Genomic DNA, 19125 nt, shown 5'->3' with positions numbered 1-19125 from the left:
GATATACAGAGAGATATACATATATAGAGAGATATATATATAGAGATATATATATATATATAGAGAGATATCCAGAGAGATATATATATATAGAGAGATATACAGAGAGATATACATATATAGAGAGATATATATATAGAGAGATATATATATAGAGAGATATACAGAGAGATATACATATATAGAGAGATATACATATATAGAGAGATATATATATAGAGAGATATATATATAGAGAGATATATAGAGAGATATCCAGAGAGATATATATATATATAGAGAGAGAAACAGAGAAACAGGAAGGGAAGCAGATGTGTGATCAGAGGACACATTCGGAGGAGGAAGAGGAGGAGGAGAAGGAGTGGTTACTGATAATAATGATGATAATGTCAATAATAATAATCATCATCATCATCATGTGAGGTCCTCTTCTCTGAAGACAGACCACAGTCTCTCTTCACAGTCTCAAACTGCCCACTCTTTTAAAAGACTACACAGACCCCCCATGCCAATGTCACCACACTTCCTGTCACACCCACCCCTCACCCTCTCACCTCTCCCCTAACCCACCCACCCCTCATCTCTCACCTGCCCCTCACCCTCTCCTCACCTCTCACCTGTCCCTAACCCACCCACCCCTCACCTGCCCCTAACCCACCCACCCCTCACCCTCTCCTCACCTCTCACCTGCCCCTAACCCACCCACCCCATCATACCCATCTTATCTTTCAGTGTTATGGTACAATTGTTATGGTTTATTTCACTTTTGTTTATTATCTACTTCACTTGCATTGGCATTGTATACATATGTTTCCCATGCCAATAAAGCCCTTACATAGAGAGAGAGAGAGAGAGAGAGAGAGAGAGAGAGAGAGAGAGAGGGAACTACCTTACAAAAGTAGCCTTGCTCGGCCCAGCATTTCTAGGCCCAACATTTCTTCTCTCCACTGTATTTAGATTTCCCCCTGTTATCTACACATTGACGTATACAGTATAGTATGTTCCAAAAATTACCTATAGAGGGCAGTGGCTAATATTTGAGAAATGTACTCCAAAGGACAGCTTCGAAGAAGAGTTGGGCCATACCACAGATTGAACAATGAAACCGATATTTCACTGGATGTCAAATTTGTGACGCATCTGCTTGGCAATTCCAATCAACACCAAAAATGGTAGTGAGAGGAAGTCCACTGGCCAGCAATGGGAGAAGATTGAAGGAGAGGGTTTTTGACCAACATTCTGTACGTTTTCTCATCGATTAAACATTTGATCTCAATACAGTTTTTTGTTCCCAAAACTAAAAATCTGCTACGACCAGAGTGTACTAAGTGTTGTATACTTTACCCTTTACCAAAGTTGTAAAACATCACGTTGTTTAGAAGGAGGGCAACGGCGAATTTAGTTATTGCACACGCGCACTTCATCGAGTAGAGGCGTTCTCAAACGGAAATATGCAGATATCTGCTAGAACAGGCCAATAGGATCTTGCTAACCCGTGCTTGGTTCTGCCCACTATGGCTCATTTGTTTACATTGGAAACGATAGGCTGTGGTCTATCTGGGTTTAGTTATAACAAATCTTTGGCCACACAATACGTTATCATATCCGGTTAAATATGTATCTCTGTTGGCGGGAACTGTACAGTAGTCCACAGTTTGTTGCCTAGTAGGTACTGAATATCTTCATTTTGGTTGAGCTAAAAATCATTGTTCATCATTGCACTTTTTCGTCAAGTGAAAATGTCTCGTGTGCTGAACTGCATTGTGGCTGTTTGTCCTGATATGGGGATTGGAAATAACGGGAATCTACCTTGGCACCCGAAGAGACTCAAGTAAGTAACGTTAGCTAGCTAGGCTAACATCGTTAGCCTCATTCATTCATTTAGTTTCAACAGCCATCTACAACAATAGCCTATATACACATCATATCTGTTTCAACTAGCTGGCAACGAATGGAAAGCTAACAACAGTGTTGAAATGGCAAATATTGGTCGATTGATGTGTGGTACAGAAATCTGGCAAGAAATCAGAACAGTCAGCTGCAGATGATGCAATGAGTGACAACGTCGGGGATCCAAAGTCCAGGGTTTTGCACAATACTTAAGTTATTAATTAACAACATCATGGCATATAACTTAAATTCATAATTTCTGTAGTTAAACCCATACAATTGACTTCACAGTTTTTTTTTTCCTACATTCTTGCTGGACTGTTGTTTTTCTCCCTTTGTCTCACAAACAATAATGACGTTGACTTCTTTTACAGTAATGAATTTAAGTATTTCCAGAAGATGACAATGACGTCTTCGGTGGAAGGTAACAGTCAGTTTCCAAACATTTCACATTTGACGACATGTTATTTATTTTAGCAGATGGTCTTGTCCAGAGTGACTTCCAGTTAGTGCATTCATCTTCAGATACCGTAGCTATGTGGGACTACCACATATCATAGGTATAAAAAATTACTTTTTCGTCAATAAAGTAGCTTTATCAGTAGAGTCAGAGCTGGGTATGTGCGGTGGGGGTAAAGTGCTGTTTCAGGTTATTACATATTATTACTTATATTTTTTTTTACCAATGCGGTGTAAATCACATGAGCTTAATCCAAACACGGATACAGACATTGGCTGATTCACTTGTAAACACTGTGACAGTTGTCAACGGGGCGGCAGGGTAGCCTAGTGGTTAGAGTGTAGAGGCGGCAGGGTAGCCTAGTGGTTAGAGTGTAGAGGCGGCAGGGTAGCCTAGTGGTTAGAGTGTAGAGGCGGCAGGGTAGCCTAGTGGTTAGAGTGTAGAGGCGGCAGGGTAGCCTAGTGGTTAGAGTGTAGAGGCGGCAGGGTAGCCTAGTGGTTAGAGTGTAGAGGCGGCAGGGTAGCCTAGTGGTTAGAGTGTAGAGGCGGCAGGGTAGTAGTAGTTAGAGTGTAGAGGCGGCAGGGTAGCCTAGTGGTTAGAGTGTAGAGGCGGCAGGGTAGCCTAGTGGTTAGAGTGTAGAGGCGGCAGGGTAGCCTAGTGGTTAGAGCGTTGGACTAGTAACCGGAAGGTTGCAAGTTCAAATCCCCGAGCTGACAAGGTACAAATCTGTCGTTCTGCCCCTGAACAGGCAGTTAACCCTCTTTTCCTAGGCCTTCATTGAAAATAAAAATTTGTTCTTAACTGACTTGCCTAGTTAAATAAAGGTTAAATAAATAAATAAATTAAAAACATTAAAATGTATTATTAATGGCCACTAGGTGACAGTATAGCACCATGTGCAAAGTATCATGAGACGAAATATCGTCTGCAAATATTATTTTAAAGGGACATTCCGCCACTTTTTAACCTCGTATTCATCATCTCCAGCACCTATGATCGGTGGTTAAAAACACAAGACGAAAGGTCCTTAAAAAAAATGCCTCTGTGAAATCACAGGGTAGGATTAAAAGTCTTTTTAAAAAATTGTGATTTTCAAAACCAGCAACAAGTTTCTAGCCCAAAGGAGAGTATTTTCTAGCTCCCCACGTCACCGTGAATCTCAGCGGTTGAAAATCACTGTTTTTAAAATGTTATTGTTTTTGATGATGTAATCGGTGTAACTTTTTAAAACGTTTATATTTATTGTCTACAAGACTTAGAAATGCAAGGTTTTCACATATGTAGACACTGGTATTGTGCTCATCACAATGAAAATTAAGTTCAAAAGTGGTGGAGTTGCTCCTTAGGAAAGAAATATGTAAAAACACTGTCATGATCCAAATTAATATACCGGTACATACCCTCACTGCTTTTACAGTACTGAGTCCAAAGTCAGGAACATCTACCGTATATAAACCTAACGTTATTGGTCACATACACATGGTTAGCAGATGTTATTGGTCACATACACACGGTTAGCTGATGTTATTGGTCACATACACACGGTTAGCAGATGTTAATGGTCACATACACACGGTTAGCAGATGTTATTGGTCACATACACATGGTTAGCAGATGTCATTGGTCACATACACATGGTTAGCAGATGTTATTGGTCGCATACACATGGTTAGCAGATGTCATTGGTCGCATACACATGGTTAGCAGATGTTATTGATCGCATACACATGGTTAGCAGATGTTATTGATCACATACACATGGTTAGCAGATGTTATTGATCACATACACATGGTTAGCAGATGTCATTGGTCACATACACATGGTTAGCAGATGTTATTGGTCACATACACATGGTTAGCAGATGTTATTGGTCACATACACATGGTTAGCAGATGTCATTGGTCACATACACATGGTTAGCAGATGTCATTGGTCACATACACATGGTTAGCAGATGTTATTGGTCACATACATACGGTTAGCAGATGTTATTGGTCACATACACACGGTTAGCAGATGTTATTGGTCACATACACACGGTTAGCAGATGTTATTGGTCACATACACACGGTTAGCAGATGTTATTGGTCACATACACACGGTTAGCAGATGTTATTGGTCACATACACACGGTTAGCAGATGTTATTGGTCACATACACACGGTTAGCAGATGTTATTGGTCACATACACACGGTTAGCAGATGTTATTGGTCACATACACACGGTTAGCAGATGTTATTGGTCACATACACATGGTTAGCAGATGTTAATGCGAGTGTAGCGAAATGCTTGTGCTTCTAGTTCCAACCGTGCAGTAATATATAATAAGTAATCTAACAATTTCACAACAACTACCTTATACACACAAGTGTAAAGGAATGAATAAGAATATGTACATATTAATATATGGATGAGTGATGGTACAGAACGGCATAGGCAAGATGCAGTAGATGGTATAGAGTACAGTATATACATATGAGATGAGTAATGTAGGGTACGTAAACAAGATGCAGTAGATGGTATAGAGTACAGTATATACATATGAGATGAGTAATGTAGGGTACGTAAACAAGATGCAGTAGATGGTATAGAGTACAGTATATACATATGAGATGAGTAATGTAGGGTACGTAAACAAGATGCAGTAGATGGTATAGAGTACAGTATATACATATGAGATGAGTAATGTAGGGTACGTAAACAAGATGCAGTAGATGGTATAGAGTACAGTATATACATATGAGATGAGTAATGTAGGGTACGTAAACAAGATGCAGTAGATGGTATAGAGTACAGTATATACATATGAGATGAGTAATGTAGGGTACGTAAACAAGATGCAGTAGATGGTATAGAGTACAGTATATACATATGAGATGAGTAATGTAGGGTACGTAAACAAGATGCAGTAGATGGTATAGAGTACAGTATATACATATGAGATGAGTAATGTAGGGTACGTAAACAAGATGCAGTAGATGGTAAAGAGTACAGTATATACATATGAGATGAGTAATGTAGGGTATGTAAACAAGATGCAGTAGATGGTATAGAGTACAGTATATACATATGAGATGAGTAATGTAGGGTACGTAAACAAGATGCAGTAGATGGTATAGAGTACAGTATATACATATGAGATGAGTAATGTAGGGTATGTAAACAAGATGCAGTAGATGGTATAGAGTACAGTATATACATATGAGATGAGTAATGTAGGGTACGTAAACAAGATGCAGTAGATGGTATAGAGTACAGTATATACATATGAGATGAGTAATGTAGGGTATGTAAACAAGATGCAGTAGATGGTATAGAGTACAGTATATACATATGAGATGAGTAATGTAGGGTACGTAAACAAGATGCAGTAGATGGTATAGAGTACAGTATATACATATGAGATGAGTAATGTAGGGTATGTAAACAAGATGCAGTAGATGGTATAGAGTACAGTATATACATATGAGATGAGTAATGTAGGGTACGTAAACAAGATGCAGTAGATGGTATAGAGTACAGTATATACATATGAGATGAGTAATGTAGGGTATGTAAACAAGATGCAGTAGATGGTATAGAGTACAGTATATACATATGAGATGAGTAATGTAGGGTATGTAAACAAGATGCAGTAGATGGTATAGAGTACAGTATATACATATGAGATGAGTAATGTAGGGTACGTAAACAAGATGCAGTAGATGGTATAGAGTACAGTATATACATATGAGATGAGTAATGTAGGGTATGTAAACAAGATGCAGTAGATGGTATAGAGTACAGTATATACATATGAGATGAGTAATGTAGGGTATGTAAACAAGATGCAGTAGATGGTATAGAGTACAGTATATACATATGAGATGAGTAATGTAGGGTACGTAAACAAGATGCAGTAGATGGTATAGAGTACAGTATATACATATGAGATGAGTAATGTAGGGTACGTAAACAAGATGCAGTAGATGGTATAGAGTACAGTATATACATATGAGATGAGTAATGTAGGGTACGTAAACAAGATGCAGTAGATGGTATAGAGTACAGTATATACATATGAGATGAGTAATGTAGGGTACGTAAACAAGATGCAGTAGATGGTATAGAGTACAGTATATACATATGAGATGAGTAATGTAGGGTACGTAAACAAGATGCAGTAGATGGTATAGAGTACAGTATATACATATGAGATGAGTAATGTAGGGTATGTAAACAAGATGCAGTAGATGGTATAGAGTACAGTATATACATATGAGATGAGTAATGTAGGGTACGTAAACAAGATGCAGTAGATGGTATAGAGTACAGTATATACATATGAGATGAGTAATGTAGGGTATGTAAACAAGATGCAGTAGATGGTATAGAGTACAGTATATACATATGAGATGAGTAATGTAGGGTACGTAAACAAGATGCAGTAGATGGTATAGAGTACAGTATATACATATGAGATGAGTAATGTAGGGTATGTAAACATTATATAAAGTGGCTAGTGATACATGTATTACATCCCATTATTAATTATTAAAGTGGCTAAGGATGAGTCAGTATGTTGGCAGCAGCCACTCAATGTTAGTGATGGCTGTTTAACAGTCTGATGGCCTTGAGATAGAAGCTGTTTTTCAGTCTCTCGGTCCCAGCTTTGATGCACCTGTACTGACCTCGCCTTCTGGATGACAGCGGGGTGAACAGGCAGTGGCTCGGGTGGTTGTTGTCCTTGATGATCTTTTTGACCTTCCTGTGACATCGGGTGGTGTAGGTGTCCCGGAGGGCAGGTAGTTTGCCCCCGGTGATGCGTTGTGCAGACCTCACTACCCTCTGGAGAGCCTTACGGTTGTGGGCGGAGCAGTTGCCGTACCAGGCGGTGATACAGCCCGACAGGATGCTCTCGATTGTGCATCTGTAAAAGTTTGTGAGTGTTTTTGGCGACAAGCCTAATTTCTTCAGCCTCCTGAAGTTGAAGAGGCGCTGCTGTGCCTTCTTCACGACGCTGTCTGTGTGGGTGGACCAATTCAGTTTGTCCGTGATGTGTACGCCGAGGAACTTAAAACTTTCCACCTTCTCCACTACTGTCCCGTCGATGTGGATAGGGGGGGTGCTCCCTCTGCTGTTTCCTGAAGTCCACGATCATCTCCTTTAATTAGTTGATGTTGAGTGAGATGTTATTTTCCTGACACCACACTCCGATGGACCTCCTCCCTCGTTGTTGGTAATCAAGCCTACCGCTAGTGTCATCTGCAAACTTGATATAACATCTCACTCATCACATGAGCTGAGCACCTGTATCACATGTCCTGTCATCATCAAATGTCATTCTCCTGTCGATTTCTTGATTTCTTTCCTCACTATATTCCAGTCCTGGAGGTGCCAAAACACTTCTGGTTTTTCTTTCTACCTGGTAGTTAATTGCTCCCACCAAGTGCCCCAGGTCTGAAACAGTCCTAGATTAGAATGAGAGGATGAAAACAAGAAGTATTTTGGCCCTTCAGTTCTGGAATCAAACAGTCCTGTGCTTGACTGTAGGTCTGGCCCAGCCCTGAGACATGGCCCCCATAGACACCATAGCAGGCCTCAGCCATGTCTCAGGGCTGTTGTAGGACCCTGAGACATGGCCTCCATAGACATCATAGCAGGCCTCAGCCATGTCTCAGGGCTGTTGTAGGACCCTGAGACATGGCCTCCATAGACACCATAGCAGGCCTCAGCCATGTCTCAGGGCTGTGTAGGACCCTGAGCTATTCTTGACCAGGGGAAACACATGTCTGTCTGGGATTGGTTATATAAACAGAATGTTGACATCTCTGTCTGGGATTGGTAAAATAAACAGAATGTTGTCATATCTGTCTGGGATTGGTTAGGTAAACAAAATGTTGTCATCTATGTCTGTGATTGGTTAGGTAAACAGAATGCTGTCATCATGGGGCGGAAGACATGGTTCTCCATTCCAGAGCGGAACCGGCCACTCAAGAACAGGATCAACATCGTTCTCAGCAGAGAACTTAAGTAAGAGGCATGGAGGACATGTGTAATGACAGCCACTGACCAGCTACTCATTTCTATACAATGTTCATCATCCTGTGTTATCTGTACCTGCAAGAGAAATGAGGATAATATAGGGAAGGTTCTCTTCCTCTGTGTCATAAGGGACAATGTAATACTGAAGTCATTAAATACTATGAACAAAAACACATTGTTACTACCGTGTTGTCCTAACATTACTACCATGTTGTCCTAACATTACTACTGTGTTGTCCTAACATTACTACCGTGTTGACCTAACATTACTACCGTGTTGTCCTAACATTACTACCGTGTTGTCCTAACTGTGTTGTCCTAAAATTACTACTGTGTTGTCCTAACATTACTACTGTGTTGTCCTAACATTACTACTGTGTTGTCCTAACATTACTACCGTGTTGTCCTAACATTACTACCATGTTGTCCTAACATTACTACCATGTTGTCCTAACATTACTACCATGTTGCCCTAACATTACTACCGTGTTGCCCTAACATTACTACCGTGTTGCCCTAACATTACTACCGTGTTGTCCTAACTGTTGTCCTAACATTACTACTGTGTTGTCCTAACATTACTACTGTGTTGTCCTAACTGTGTTGTCCTAAAATTACTACTGTGTTGTCCTAACATTACTACTGTGTTGTCCTAACATTACTACCGTGTTGTCCTAACATTACTACCGTGTTGTCCTAACATTACTACCGTGTTGTCCTAACATTACTACTGTGTTGTCCTAACATTACTACCGTGTTGCCCTAACATTACTACCGTGTTGTCCTAACATTACTACCGTGTTGTCCTAACATTACTACCGTGTTGTCCTAACATTACTACTGTGTTGTCCTAACATTACTACTGTGTTGTCCTAACATTACTACTGTGTTGTCCTAACATTACTACCGTGTTGTCCTAACTGTTGTCCTAACATTACTACCGTGTTGTCCTAACTGTGTTGTCCTAAAATTACTACCGTGTTGTCCTAACATTACTACCGTGTTGTCCTACCTTTACTACCATGTTGTCCTAACATTACTACCATGTTGTCCTAACTGTGTTGTCCTAACATTACTACCATGTTGTCCTAACTGTGTTGTCCTAACATTACTACCGTGTTGTCCTAACTGTTGTCCTAACATTACTACCGTGTTGTCCTAACTGTGTTGTCCTAACATTACTGCCGTGTTGTCCTAACTGTGTTGTCCTAACATTACTACCGTGTTGTCCTAACTGTGTTGTCCTAACATTACTACCGTGTTGTCCTAACTGTGTTGTCCTAACATTACTACTGTGTTGTCCTAACTGTGTTGTCCTAACATTACTACCGTGTTGTCCTAACTGTGTTGTCCTAACTGTGTTGTCCTAACATTACTACCGTGTTGTCCTAACTGTGTTGTCCTAACTGTGTTGTCCTAACATTACTACCGTGTTGTCCTAACATTACTACCGTGTTGTCCTAACATTACTACCGTGTTGTCCTAACATTACTACCGTGTTGTCCTAACATTACTACCGTGTTGTCCTAACATTACTACCGTGTTGTCCTAACATTACTACCGTGTTGTCCTACCATTACTACCGTGTTGTCCTAACATTACTACCGTGTTGTCCTACCTTTACTACCATGTTGTCCTAACATTACTACCATGTTGTCCTAACTGTGTTGTCCTAACATTACTACCATGTTGTCCTAACTGTGTTGTCCTAACATTACTACCGTGTTGTCCTAACTGTTGTCCTAACATTACTACCGTGTTGTCCTAACTGTGTTGTCCTAACATTACTGCCGTGTTGTCCTAACTGTGTTGTCCTAACATTACTACCGTGTTGTCCTAACTGTGTTGTCCTAACATTACTACTGTGTTGTCCTAACTGTGTTGTCCTAACATTACTACCGTGTTGTCCTAACTGTGTTGTCCTAACATTACTACCGTGTTGTCCTAACTGTGTTGTCCTAACATTACTACTGTGTTGTCCTAACTGTGTTGTCCTAACATTACTACCGTGTTGTCCTAACATTACTACCATGTTGTCCTAACATTACTACTGTGTTGTCCTAACTGTGTTGCCCTAACATTACTACTGTGTTGTCCTAACTGTTGCCCTAACATTACTACTGTTGTCCTAACTGTGTTGTCCTAACATTACTACCGTGTTGTCCTAACATTACTACCGTGTTGTCCTAACATTACTACCGTGTTGTCCTAACATTACTACCGTGTTGTCCTACCATTACTACCGTGTTGTCCTAACTGTGTTGTCCTAACATTACTACCGTGTTGTCCTAACATTACTACCGTGTTGTCCTAACATTACTACCGTGTTGTCCTAACATTACTACCGTGTTGTGTGAATGTCAGAGAGCCTCCAGCCGGGGCTCACCAGCTGGCGTCAGACTTCTGCTCAGCACTCCGCCTGCTGGACACGGCTGAGATGGCAGAACGGGTCGACCAGGTCTGGGTGATCGGTGGCAGCTCTCTGTACGAGGTAAGAAATACGCAGGCCTTGGCCATTGGTCCTTCATGTGGAGGATTGGATTGGATAGGATCCATTTGGAATGCGTCAACAGTCTCTGAGACATGGCCAGATGGGAATTTGTGTAGAGGGACGTGGTCATAAAGACAGACTTGTAGAGAAATGGGTTTTGAGTGAGTGGGTGTTTTTGAAACTGTTTACTAGAGTGGAAACTTCATTACTGCTCTAAACCTATTTTACCTCAGAAACAGACATCATTGACGACCTTGGTGCATTCCCCAAGGTCTCAACTGCATTCTCCGCTGTTAAAAACACTGAGAGACTTTTCAATTATGCTATTTGTCCGCTAATCTGAAATAAATTGAAAGTAGAAAAGTTTCAATCTCCATACACACACACACAGAGCGTCCCTCATACCTTTCTTTCCCTCGGCAGTCGGTAGGTTGTCATGGAGACCTCATCGCTCAAGGATGCTTTTGACAATACAGCACACGCTCTCAAACTCTCTTCACTTCTCCACACACACACACTCTCCACCTCATATCTCAATCTAAAGGGTTAACTCTTTAAAGGTTCAATTTGGGACTTTTAAGACCTTGACTATTTTCCATTTAACCACAACCTTGTTATGAACACACACACAGACTGTCTGGGTCGATCTACAATGGGGCATATTAGTAGAAAATAACGTCTTGGGTCTATTTGTCAAGAGTTGGAGTGCTGATCTTAGATCAGGTCTTCCCCCTCCTTAATAATCTGATTCATTATGTTCTAAAGGGCAAACTGATCTTAGATCAGGTCTCCCCCCTCCTTAAAACGTCTTAGGGCTGCAATCCCGTTAATGGGATCAACATGACAACAGCCAGTGAAAGTGCAGGGCGCCTAATAAAAAAATCTCATAATTAAAATTCCTCAAACATACATGTATCTTATTCTGTTTTAAAGGTAATCTTGTTGTTAATCCCACCACAGTGTCCGATTTCAAATAGGCTTTACAGCGAAAGCACCACAAACGATTATGTTAGGTCACCACCAAGCCAAAGATAGGAGTCACAAAAAGCACAAATAGAGATAAAAGTAATCACTAACCTTTGATGATCTTCATCAGATGACACTCATAGGACTTCATGTTACACAATACATGTATGTTTTGTTTGATAAAGTTCATATTTATATTTTTTTTAATCTGAGTTTACATTGGCGCATTACGTTCAGTAGTTCCAAAAATATCCAGTGATTTTGCAAAGCCACATCAATTTGACAGAAATACTCTTCATAAATGTTGATGAAAATACAAGTGTTACACATGGAATTATAGATATATCTCTCCTTAATGCAACCGCTGTGTCATATTTCAAAAAAACCTTACAGAAAAAGCAATCCATGCATCTGAGAATGGCGCTACATATATCCACATGGTGGAAATATATATATCCACCATGTTGGAGTCAACAGAAATCAGAAATAACATTATAAATATTCCCTTTGATGATCTTCATCAGAATGCACTCCCAGGAATCCTAGTTCCACAATAAATGTTTGATTTTGTTCGCTAATGTCCATTATTTATGTCCAAGTAGCTACTTTTGTTAGGGCGTTTAGTACACAAATCCAAACGCTCGTGCAGGTCCAGCCGAACGTCGGAAGAAAAGTTTTAAAAGTTATATTACAGGTCGTAGAAACATTTCAAACTAAGTATAGAATCAATCTTTAGGATGTTTTTATCATAAATCTTCAATAACGTTCCAACCGGAGAATTCCATTGTCTGTAGAAAAGCCATGGAACGCAGGTCGCTATCATGTGAAATGCGCATGACCAGGACCAGGCTCTCTGCCAGACCACGGACTCAAAGAGCTCTCATCCGGTCCCACATCACAGTAGAAGCCTCATTCAAGTTTCTAAAGACGGTTGACATCTAGTGGAAGCCCTAGGAAGTGCAACTTGAACCCTATCCCTCTGTTTATTCGATAGGGCTGAGTTCAAAAACTACAAACCTCAGATTTCCCACTTCCTGTTTGGATTTTCTTTTCAGGTTTTTGCCTGCCATATGAGTTCTGTTATACTCACAGACATTCAAGCAGTTTTAGAAACTTCAGTGTTTTCTATCCAAATGTACTAATAATATGCATATATTAGCAACTGGGACTGAGGAGCAGGCTGTTTACTCAGGACATCTTATCCAAGCTACTCAATACTGCCCCTGCAGCCATAAGAAGTTAATAATCTGATTCATTATGTTCTAAAGGGCAAACTGATCTTAGATCAGTACTCCTACTCTGAAATGATTGACAAAATGTGGGTCTCGGGTCTTAAAATCCCAAACTTATACATTCAGTGTATATATTTGTTGTTATTTTATTTGTTGTCTGGTTCCCCAGGAGATGATGGAGAGTCATGGGACCAGGAGGTTGTTTGTGACACGGATCCTGCAGCAGTTTAAGAGTGACACCTTCCTGCCTGAAATCAACCAAGACAAATACCGCCTACTGCCAGAGTGAGTATCGCTCATTCATGCATGTATACAGACATACAGGGCATTCAGAAAGTATTCAGACCCCTTCCCCTTTCCACATTTTGTTACGTTACAGCCTTATTCTAAAATAGATTCAATTAAAAATCTTCAATCTACACACAATACCTCATAATGACAAAGCGAAAACTGTTTTTTAGAAATGTTTGCAAATGAATACAACATAAAAAATAACTTATTTACATAAATATTCCAACCCTTTGCTATGAAACTCTAAATTGAGCGTCCTGTTTCCATTGATCAATCTTTGAGATGTTTCTACAAGTTGTTTGGAGTCCACCTGTGGTGAATTCAGTTGACTGGGACATGATTTGGAAAGGCACACCTGTCTATATAAGGTCCCACAGTTGACAGTGCATGTCAGAGCAAAAACCAAGCCATGAGGTCGAAGGAATTGTCCGTAGATCTCCGGGACAGGATTGTGTCGAGGCACAGATCTGGGGAAGGGTACCAAAACATTTCTGCAGCATTGAAGGTCCCCAAGAACACAGTGGCCTCCATTGTTAATTTGAAGAAGTTTAGAACCACAAATTCTCTTCCTAAAGCTGGCCGCCCAGCCAAACTGAGCAATTGGGGGAGAAGAGCGTTGGTCAGGGAGGTGAACAAGAACCTTCCTTCCAGAAGGACAACCATCTCTGGAGCACTCCACCAATCAGGCCTTTATGGTAGACGGAAGCTACTCCTCAGTAAAAAGCACATGACAGCCCACTTGGAATTTACCAAAAGGCCTCTGAAGGACTCTGACCATGAAAAACAAGATTCTCTGGTCAAAAAGATCATCAAGGACAAAAACTACCTGAGCCACTGCCTGTTCACCCCTCTATCATCCAGAAGGCGAGGTCAGTACAGGTGCATCAAAGCAGGGACCGGGAGACTGAAAAACAGCTTCTATCTCAAGGCCATCAGACAGTTAAACAGCCATCACTAACACAGAGAGACTGAAAAACAGCTTCTATCTCAAGGCCATCAGACTGTTAAACCATCTACTGCATCTTGTTTACGTACCCTACATTACTCATCTCATATGTATATACTGTACTCTATACCATCTACTGCATCTTGTTTACGTACCCTACATTACTCATCTCATATGTATATACTGTACTCTATACCATCTACTGCATCTTGTTTACGTACCCTACATTACTCATCTCATATGTATATACTGTACTCTATACCATCTACTGCATCTTGTTTACGTACCCTACATTACTCATCTCATATGTATATACTGTACTCTATACCATCTACTGCATCTTGTTTACATACCCTACATTACTCATCTCATATGTATATACTGTACTCTATACCATCTACTGCATCTTGTTTACGTACCCTACATTACTCATCTCATATGTATATACTGTACTCTATACCATCTACTGCATCTTGTTTACGTACCCTACATTACTCATCTCATATGTATATACTGTACTCTATACCATCTACTGCATCTTGTTTACGTACCCTACATTACTCATCTCATATGTATATACTGTACTCTATACCATCTACTGCATCTTGTTTACGTACCCTACATTACTCATCTCATATGTATATACTGTACTCTATACCATCTACTGCATCTTGTTTACGTACCCTACATTACTCATCTCATATGTATATACTGTACTCTATACCATCTACTGCATCTTGTTTACGTACCCTACATTACTCATCTCATATGTATATACTGTACTCTATACCATCTACTGCATCTTGTTTACGTACCCTACATTACTCATCTCATATGTATATACTGTACTCTATACCATCTACTGCATCTTGCCTATGCCACACGGCCATCGCTCATCCATATATTTATATGTACATATTCTTATTCATTCCTTCACACTTGTGTGTATACGGTAGTTGTTGTGAATTTGTCAGATTACTTGTTTAGATATTAATAGCACTGTCGGAACTAGAAGCACAAGCATTTCGCTACACTCGCATTAACATCTGCTAACCGTGTGTATGTGACCAATAACATTAGATTTGATTTACTGTAACAGAGAGGGACAGTACATGTTGGCCATTCAGATGGGGAATGACACACTGGTCCGTAGCTCTTGGTTCTTTGTTCCCAGACCATTTGCCATGCAGCTCCAGGTGTCAGAGAGCACATCAATTAGTGTCGAGTCCACAAAACCTTAAGTAAAAACACAGTTAAAAAGGTCTTTTAAAATCTTTTTAAAAATGCAAGATCTTTTGTTAAAAGGAGGGGGGGGTATGCTAAGGTACATCTGCAGTGAATAGGCCCATTTCAAGTCACGTTCTGAGGTTTTTATAACAGACGAAACAGATTAAACCATGGGGATCAGATTAAACCGTGGGGGTCATATTAAACCGTGGGGGTCAGATTAAACCGTGGAGGTCAGATTAAACCTTGGGGGTCAGATTAAACCATGGGGAGATCAGATTAAACCATGGGGAGATCAGATTAAACCATGGGGGTCAGATTAAACCATGGGGGTCAGATTAAACCATGGGGGTCAGATTAAACCATGGAGGTCAGATTAAACCATGGGGAGATCAGATTAAACCGTGGGGGTCAGATTAAACCGCGGGGTCAGATTAAACCATGGAGATCAGATTAAACCGTGGGGGTCAGATTAAACCGTGGGGGTCAGATTAAACCGTGGGGGTCAGATTAAACCATGGGGGTCAGATTAAACCATGGTGGTCAGATTAAACCATGGGGGTCAGATTAAACCGTGGGGTCAGATTAAACCATGGCGATCAAATTAAACCATGGGGGTCCGATTAAACCATGGGGTCAGATTAAACCATGGCGATCAGATTAAACCATGGGGGTCAGATTAAACCATGGGGAGATCAGATTAAACCATGGGGAGATCAGATTAAACCATGGGGGTCAGATTAAACCATGGGGGTCAGATTAAACCATGGGGAGGTCAGATTAAACCATGGGGAGATCAGATTAAACCATGGGGGTCAGATTAAACCATGGGGGTCAGATTAAACCATGGGGGTCAGATTAAACCATGGGGGTCAGATTAAACCATATCTCAACTCAATGATAAATGTTTTTGTCTTCGTGGGGTCAACTCTCTTCTCGTGAATGTTATCTAAGACAAATTTAACGGAGACAAACCCACAAGATAGTGTCGTTATATGGTGTAAAGTACCATATTGACCAAGTTTACGATGGCCCTAAAGAATTGAAAATGGCCAGCCTGGTTTCAGTGAAGAGCCAAATTCATGGTCCTTGTTGTTGTGTGGTTGAGTGGAGCATTGAGGATAGATTTGAGTGGTTGTGTCTCTCTCGGTCTCTCCTCAGGTTCCCAGGAGTCCCACAAGACCTACAGGAGGAGGCTGGGCTACAGTACAGATTTGAAGTCTACGAAAGCATCGACCAATGAGCTATAAACACAACCAGGAAAACATCCTGTGTTGTCATGTAAATATTTTTTCGCTGCTCACTGTTGTCACTCAAATTTAATTAATAAAATGTGTTTAATTCCATTACAATTGTGATATTTTCATCGAGAGGAAACCTGGTTGTTTTGTGTTTTCTCTTTCTCCTATTCCTTTCTGTTTTGGTTATTTTTATGTTTTTGGATATATATATTTTTTGAAACATTTGATACAGATTTCTCGCACAAACACGTAAAAACAGTGGTTTCTAAGGTAGATTGTTCCACTCTTGACTGCGTCAATGGGCCCTGGTCGAAGTGTGCACTACGTAGGGAATAGAGTGCTGTTTGGGATGCAGCTTGAGACATGACTGCTCATTCCAAATGAGACATGACATGAATATGCAGAAGGTTTTCACTAGAAAGCTAATTAACTCACCAGGTGTCTGGAGTGGCCCATCACAGCAGAGGAGTACACCTTTCCATCACACACACACACACACTGTGGCTTTAATCATGTTAACCCTGCTCAATTAGGCCCCACTGCCCTGGCTGTAACGCTCCAGAACACACAATAGGACACACACTCCACACATAATTCATACACATAACACACACACACAGAACACACACCTTGATTGGCACTTAAAGGAGAGTCATTATACAGAGATCAGAGCCATGTGCCCCTCAGCCTGCGGTGCACTGCCATGCACACGAGAGAGTCTGGAAAATGTTGAAGAGAACCGACATTAGCATTTCTGATGAGAGACACTCACTCGTATTATCACACAAACACACGGTGAGTGAGCACCTGTTTCTGGAGGAGACAAAAGCTGACTTGAAGGCGGATCGAAATCTGTAAATAATGAGATGAATTTACACAACTGAATCCCGTTTTTTTATGTGCTAGCCTTTTTTGATAAATGTGATATTTTAACACACACACTTGAGACTAATCTGACCTAGGTCCACCTCTTTCTTTGACCCTGAGTAAACTACTTCTGTATGACTCTTGGTGAGTAGTTAGTCCTGGCCGTGAAGGACGTGCTATCAACAGTCATATTTCTGTCTTCACAGGCTGCGCACAGTGCTGACAGGGTGTTGAGTTGCTCAAAAGGCCGTCTTTATTACCTCAGCCTTGAGTGACCAGGACCTGACGCTGTCTGGCTGTCGAGTCGTCACACAGATCAATGGAGACTTGGACAGTTAACACCTGGAGTATTCAACAGTTATGGCATAATGCCAGGGGGACATACACACTGTCTCTCCGTCTCTCTCTCTAATACACACATACACACTCTGTCTCTCTCTCTAATACACACACACACTGTCTCTCTGTCTCTCTCTCTAATACACACATACACACTCTGTCTCTCTCTCTAATACACACATACACACTCTGTCTCTCTGTCTCTCTCTCTAATACACACATACACACTGTCTCTCTCTCTAATACACACATACACATACACACTCTGTCTCTCCGTCTCTCTCTCTCTAATACACACATACACACTCTGTCTCTCCGTCTCTCTCTCTAATACACACATACACACTCTGTCTCTCTCTCTAATACACACATACACACTCTGTCTCTCTCTCTAATACACACACACACTGTCTCTCTCTCTAATACACACATACACACTGTCTCTCCGTCTCTCTCTCTAATACACACTGTCTCTCTCTAATACACACATACACACTCTGTCTCTGTCTCCCTCTCTAATACACACATACACACTCTGTCTCTCTGTCTCTCTCTCTAATACACACATACACACTCTGTCTCTCCGTCTCTCTCTCTAATACACACATACACACTCTGTCTCTCCGTCTCTCTCTCTCTAATACACACATACACACTCTGTCTCTCCGTCTCTCTCTAATACACACATACACACTCTGTCTCTCCGTCTCTCTCTCTCTAATACACACATACACACTCTGTCTCTCCGTCTCTCTCTAATACACACATACACACTCTGTCTCTCCGTCTCTCTCTCTAATACACACATACACACTCTGTCTCTCCGTCTCTGAGTCTCTCTAATACACACATACACAATCTGTCTCTCCGTCTCTCTCTCTAATACACACATACACACTCTGTCTCTCTAATACACACAGAGACCACAGTCCTCTGTCTCTCTGCTCTCCTCTCAGTCTCTAATACACACATACACACTCTGTCTCTCCAGTCTCTCTCTCGCTAATACACACATACACACTCTGTCTCTCCGTCTCTCTCTCTAATACACACATACACACTCTGTCTCTCCGTCTCTCTCTCTAATACACACATACACACTCTGTCTCTCTGTCTCTCTAATACACACATACACACTCTGTCTCTCTG

General features: G+C 40.9%; 1 protein-coding gene across 2 annotated transcripts; it reads left to right on the top strand.

The window, feature by feature from the left end:
• The first annotated feature begins 1589 nt into the window (after positions 1 to 1589).
• On the top strand, positions 1590 to 17993 carry dhfr (dihydrofolate reductase). 2 transcript variants are annotated; one of them, XM_024416210.2, is made up of 7 exons: positions 1590 to 1831; positions 2265 to 2314; positions 8259 to 8364; positions 10741 to 10867; positions 13235 to 13350; positions 16691 to 16810; positions 17844 to 17993. In XM_024416210.2, exons 1-6 carry the CDS (start codon positions 1740 to 1742, stop codon positions 16770 to 16772), a joined length of 573 nt encoding a protein of 190 aa, XP_024271978.1. In that variant the 5' UTR covers positions 1590 to 1739; the 3' UTR covers positions 16773 to 16810; positions 17844 to 17993. The 2 variants fall into 2 exon arrangements, with proteins under 2 accessions (XP_024271978.1, XP_024271977.1); XM_024416209.2 differs by lacking the exon at positions 17844 to 17993 and having other exon boundaries at positions 16691 to 16875.
• The last annotated feature ends 1132 nt before the right edge of the window (positions 17994 to 19125 follow it).

This window comes from Oncorhynchus tshawytscha, linkage group LG12 (assembly GCF_018296145.1).
Source record: "Oncorhynchus tshawytscha isolate Ot180627B linkage group LG12, Otsh_v2.0, whole genome shotgun sequence".
Lineage (NCBI taxonomy): Eukaryota > Metazoa > Chordata > Actinopteri > Salmoniformes > Salmonidae > Oncorhynchus > Oncorhynchus tshawytscha.
The sequence above is the reverse complement of the archived record's forward strand: the minus strand, read 5'-3'. Positions and strand labels throughout refer to the sequence as shown.

Coding starts and splice junctions, on each gene's coding strand:
- dhfr (XM_024416210.2), top strand. CDS start 1,740: ATGTCTCGTGTGCTGAACTGCATTGTGGCTGTTTGTCCTGATATGGGG. Junction 8,365..10,740: donor GTTCTCAGCAGAGAACTTAA/GTAAGAGGCATG, acceptor TGTGAATGTCAG/AGAGCCTCCAGCCGGGGCTC. Junction 13,351..16,690: donor AAATACCGCCTACTGCCAGA/GTGAGTATCGCT, acceptor GTCTCTCCTCAG/GTTCCCAGGAGTCCCACAAG.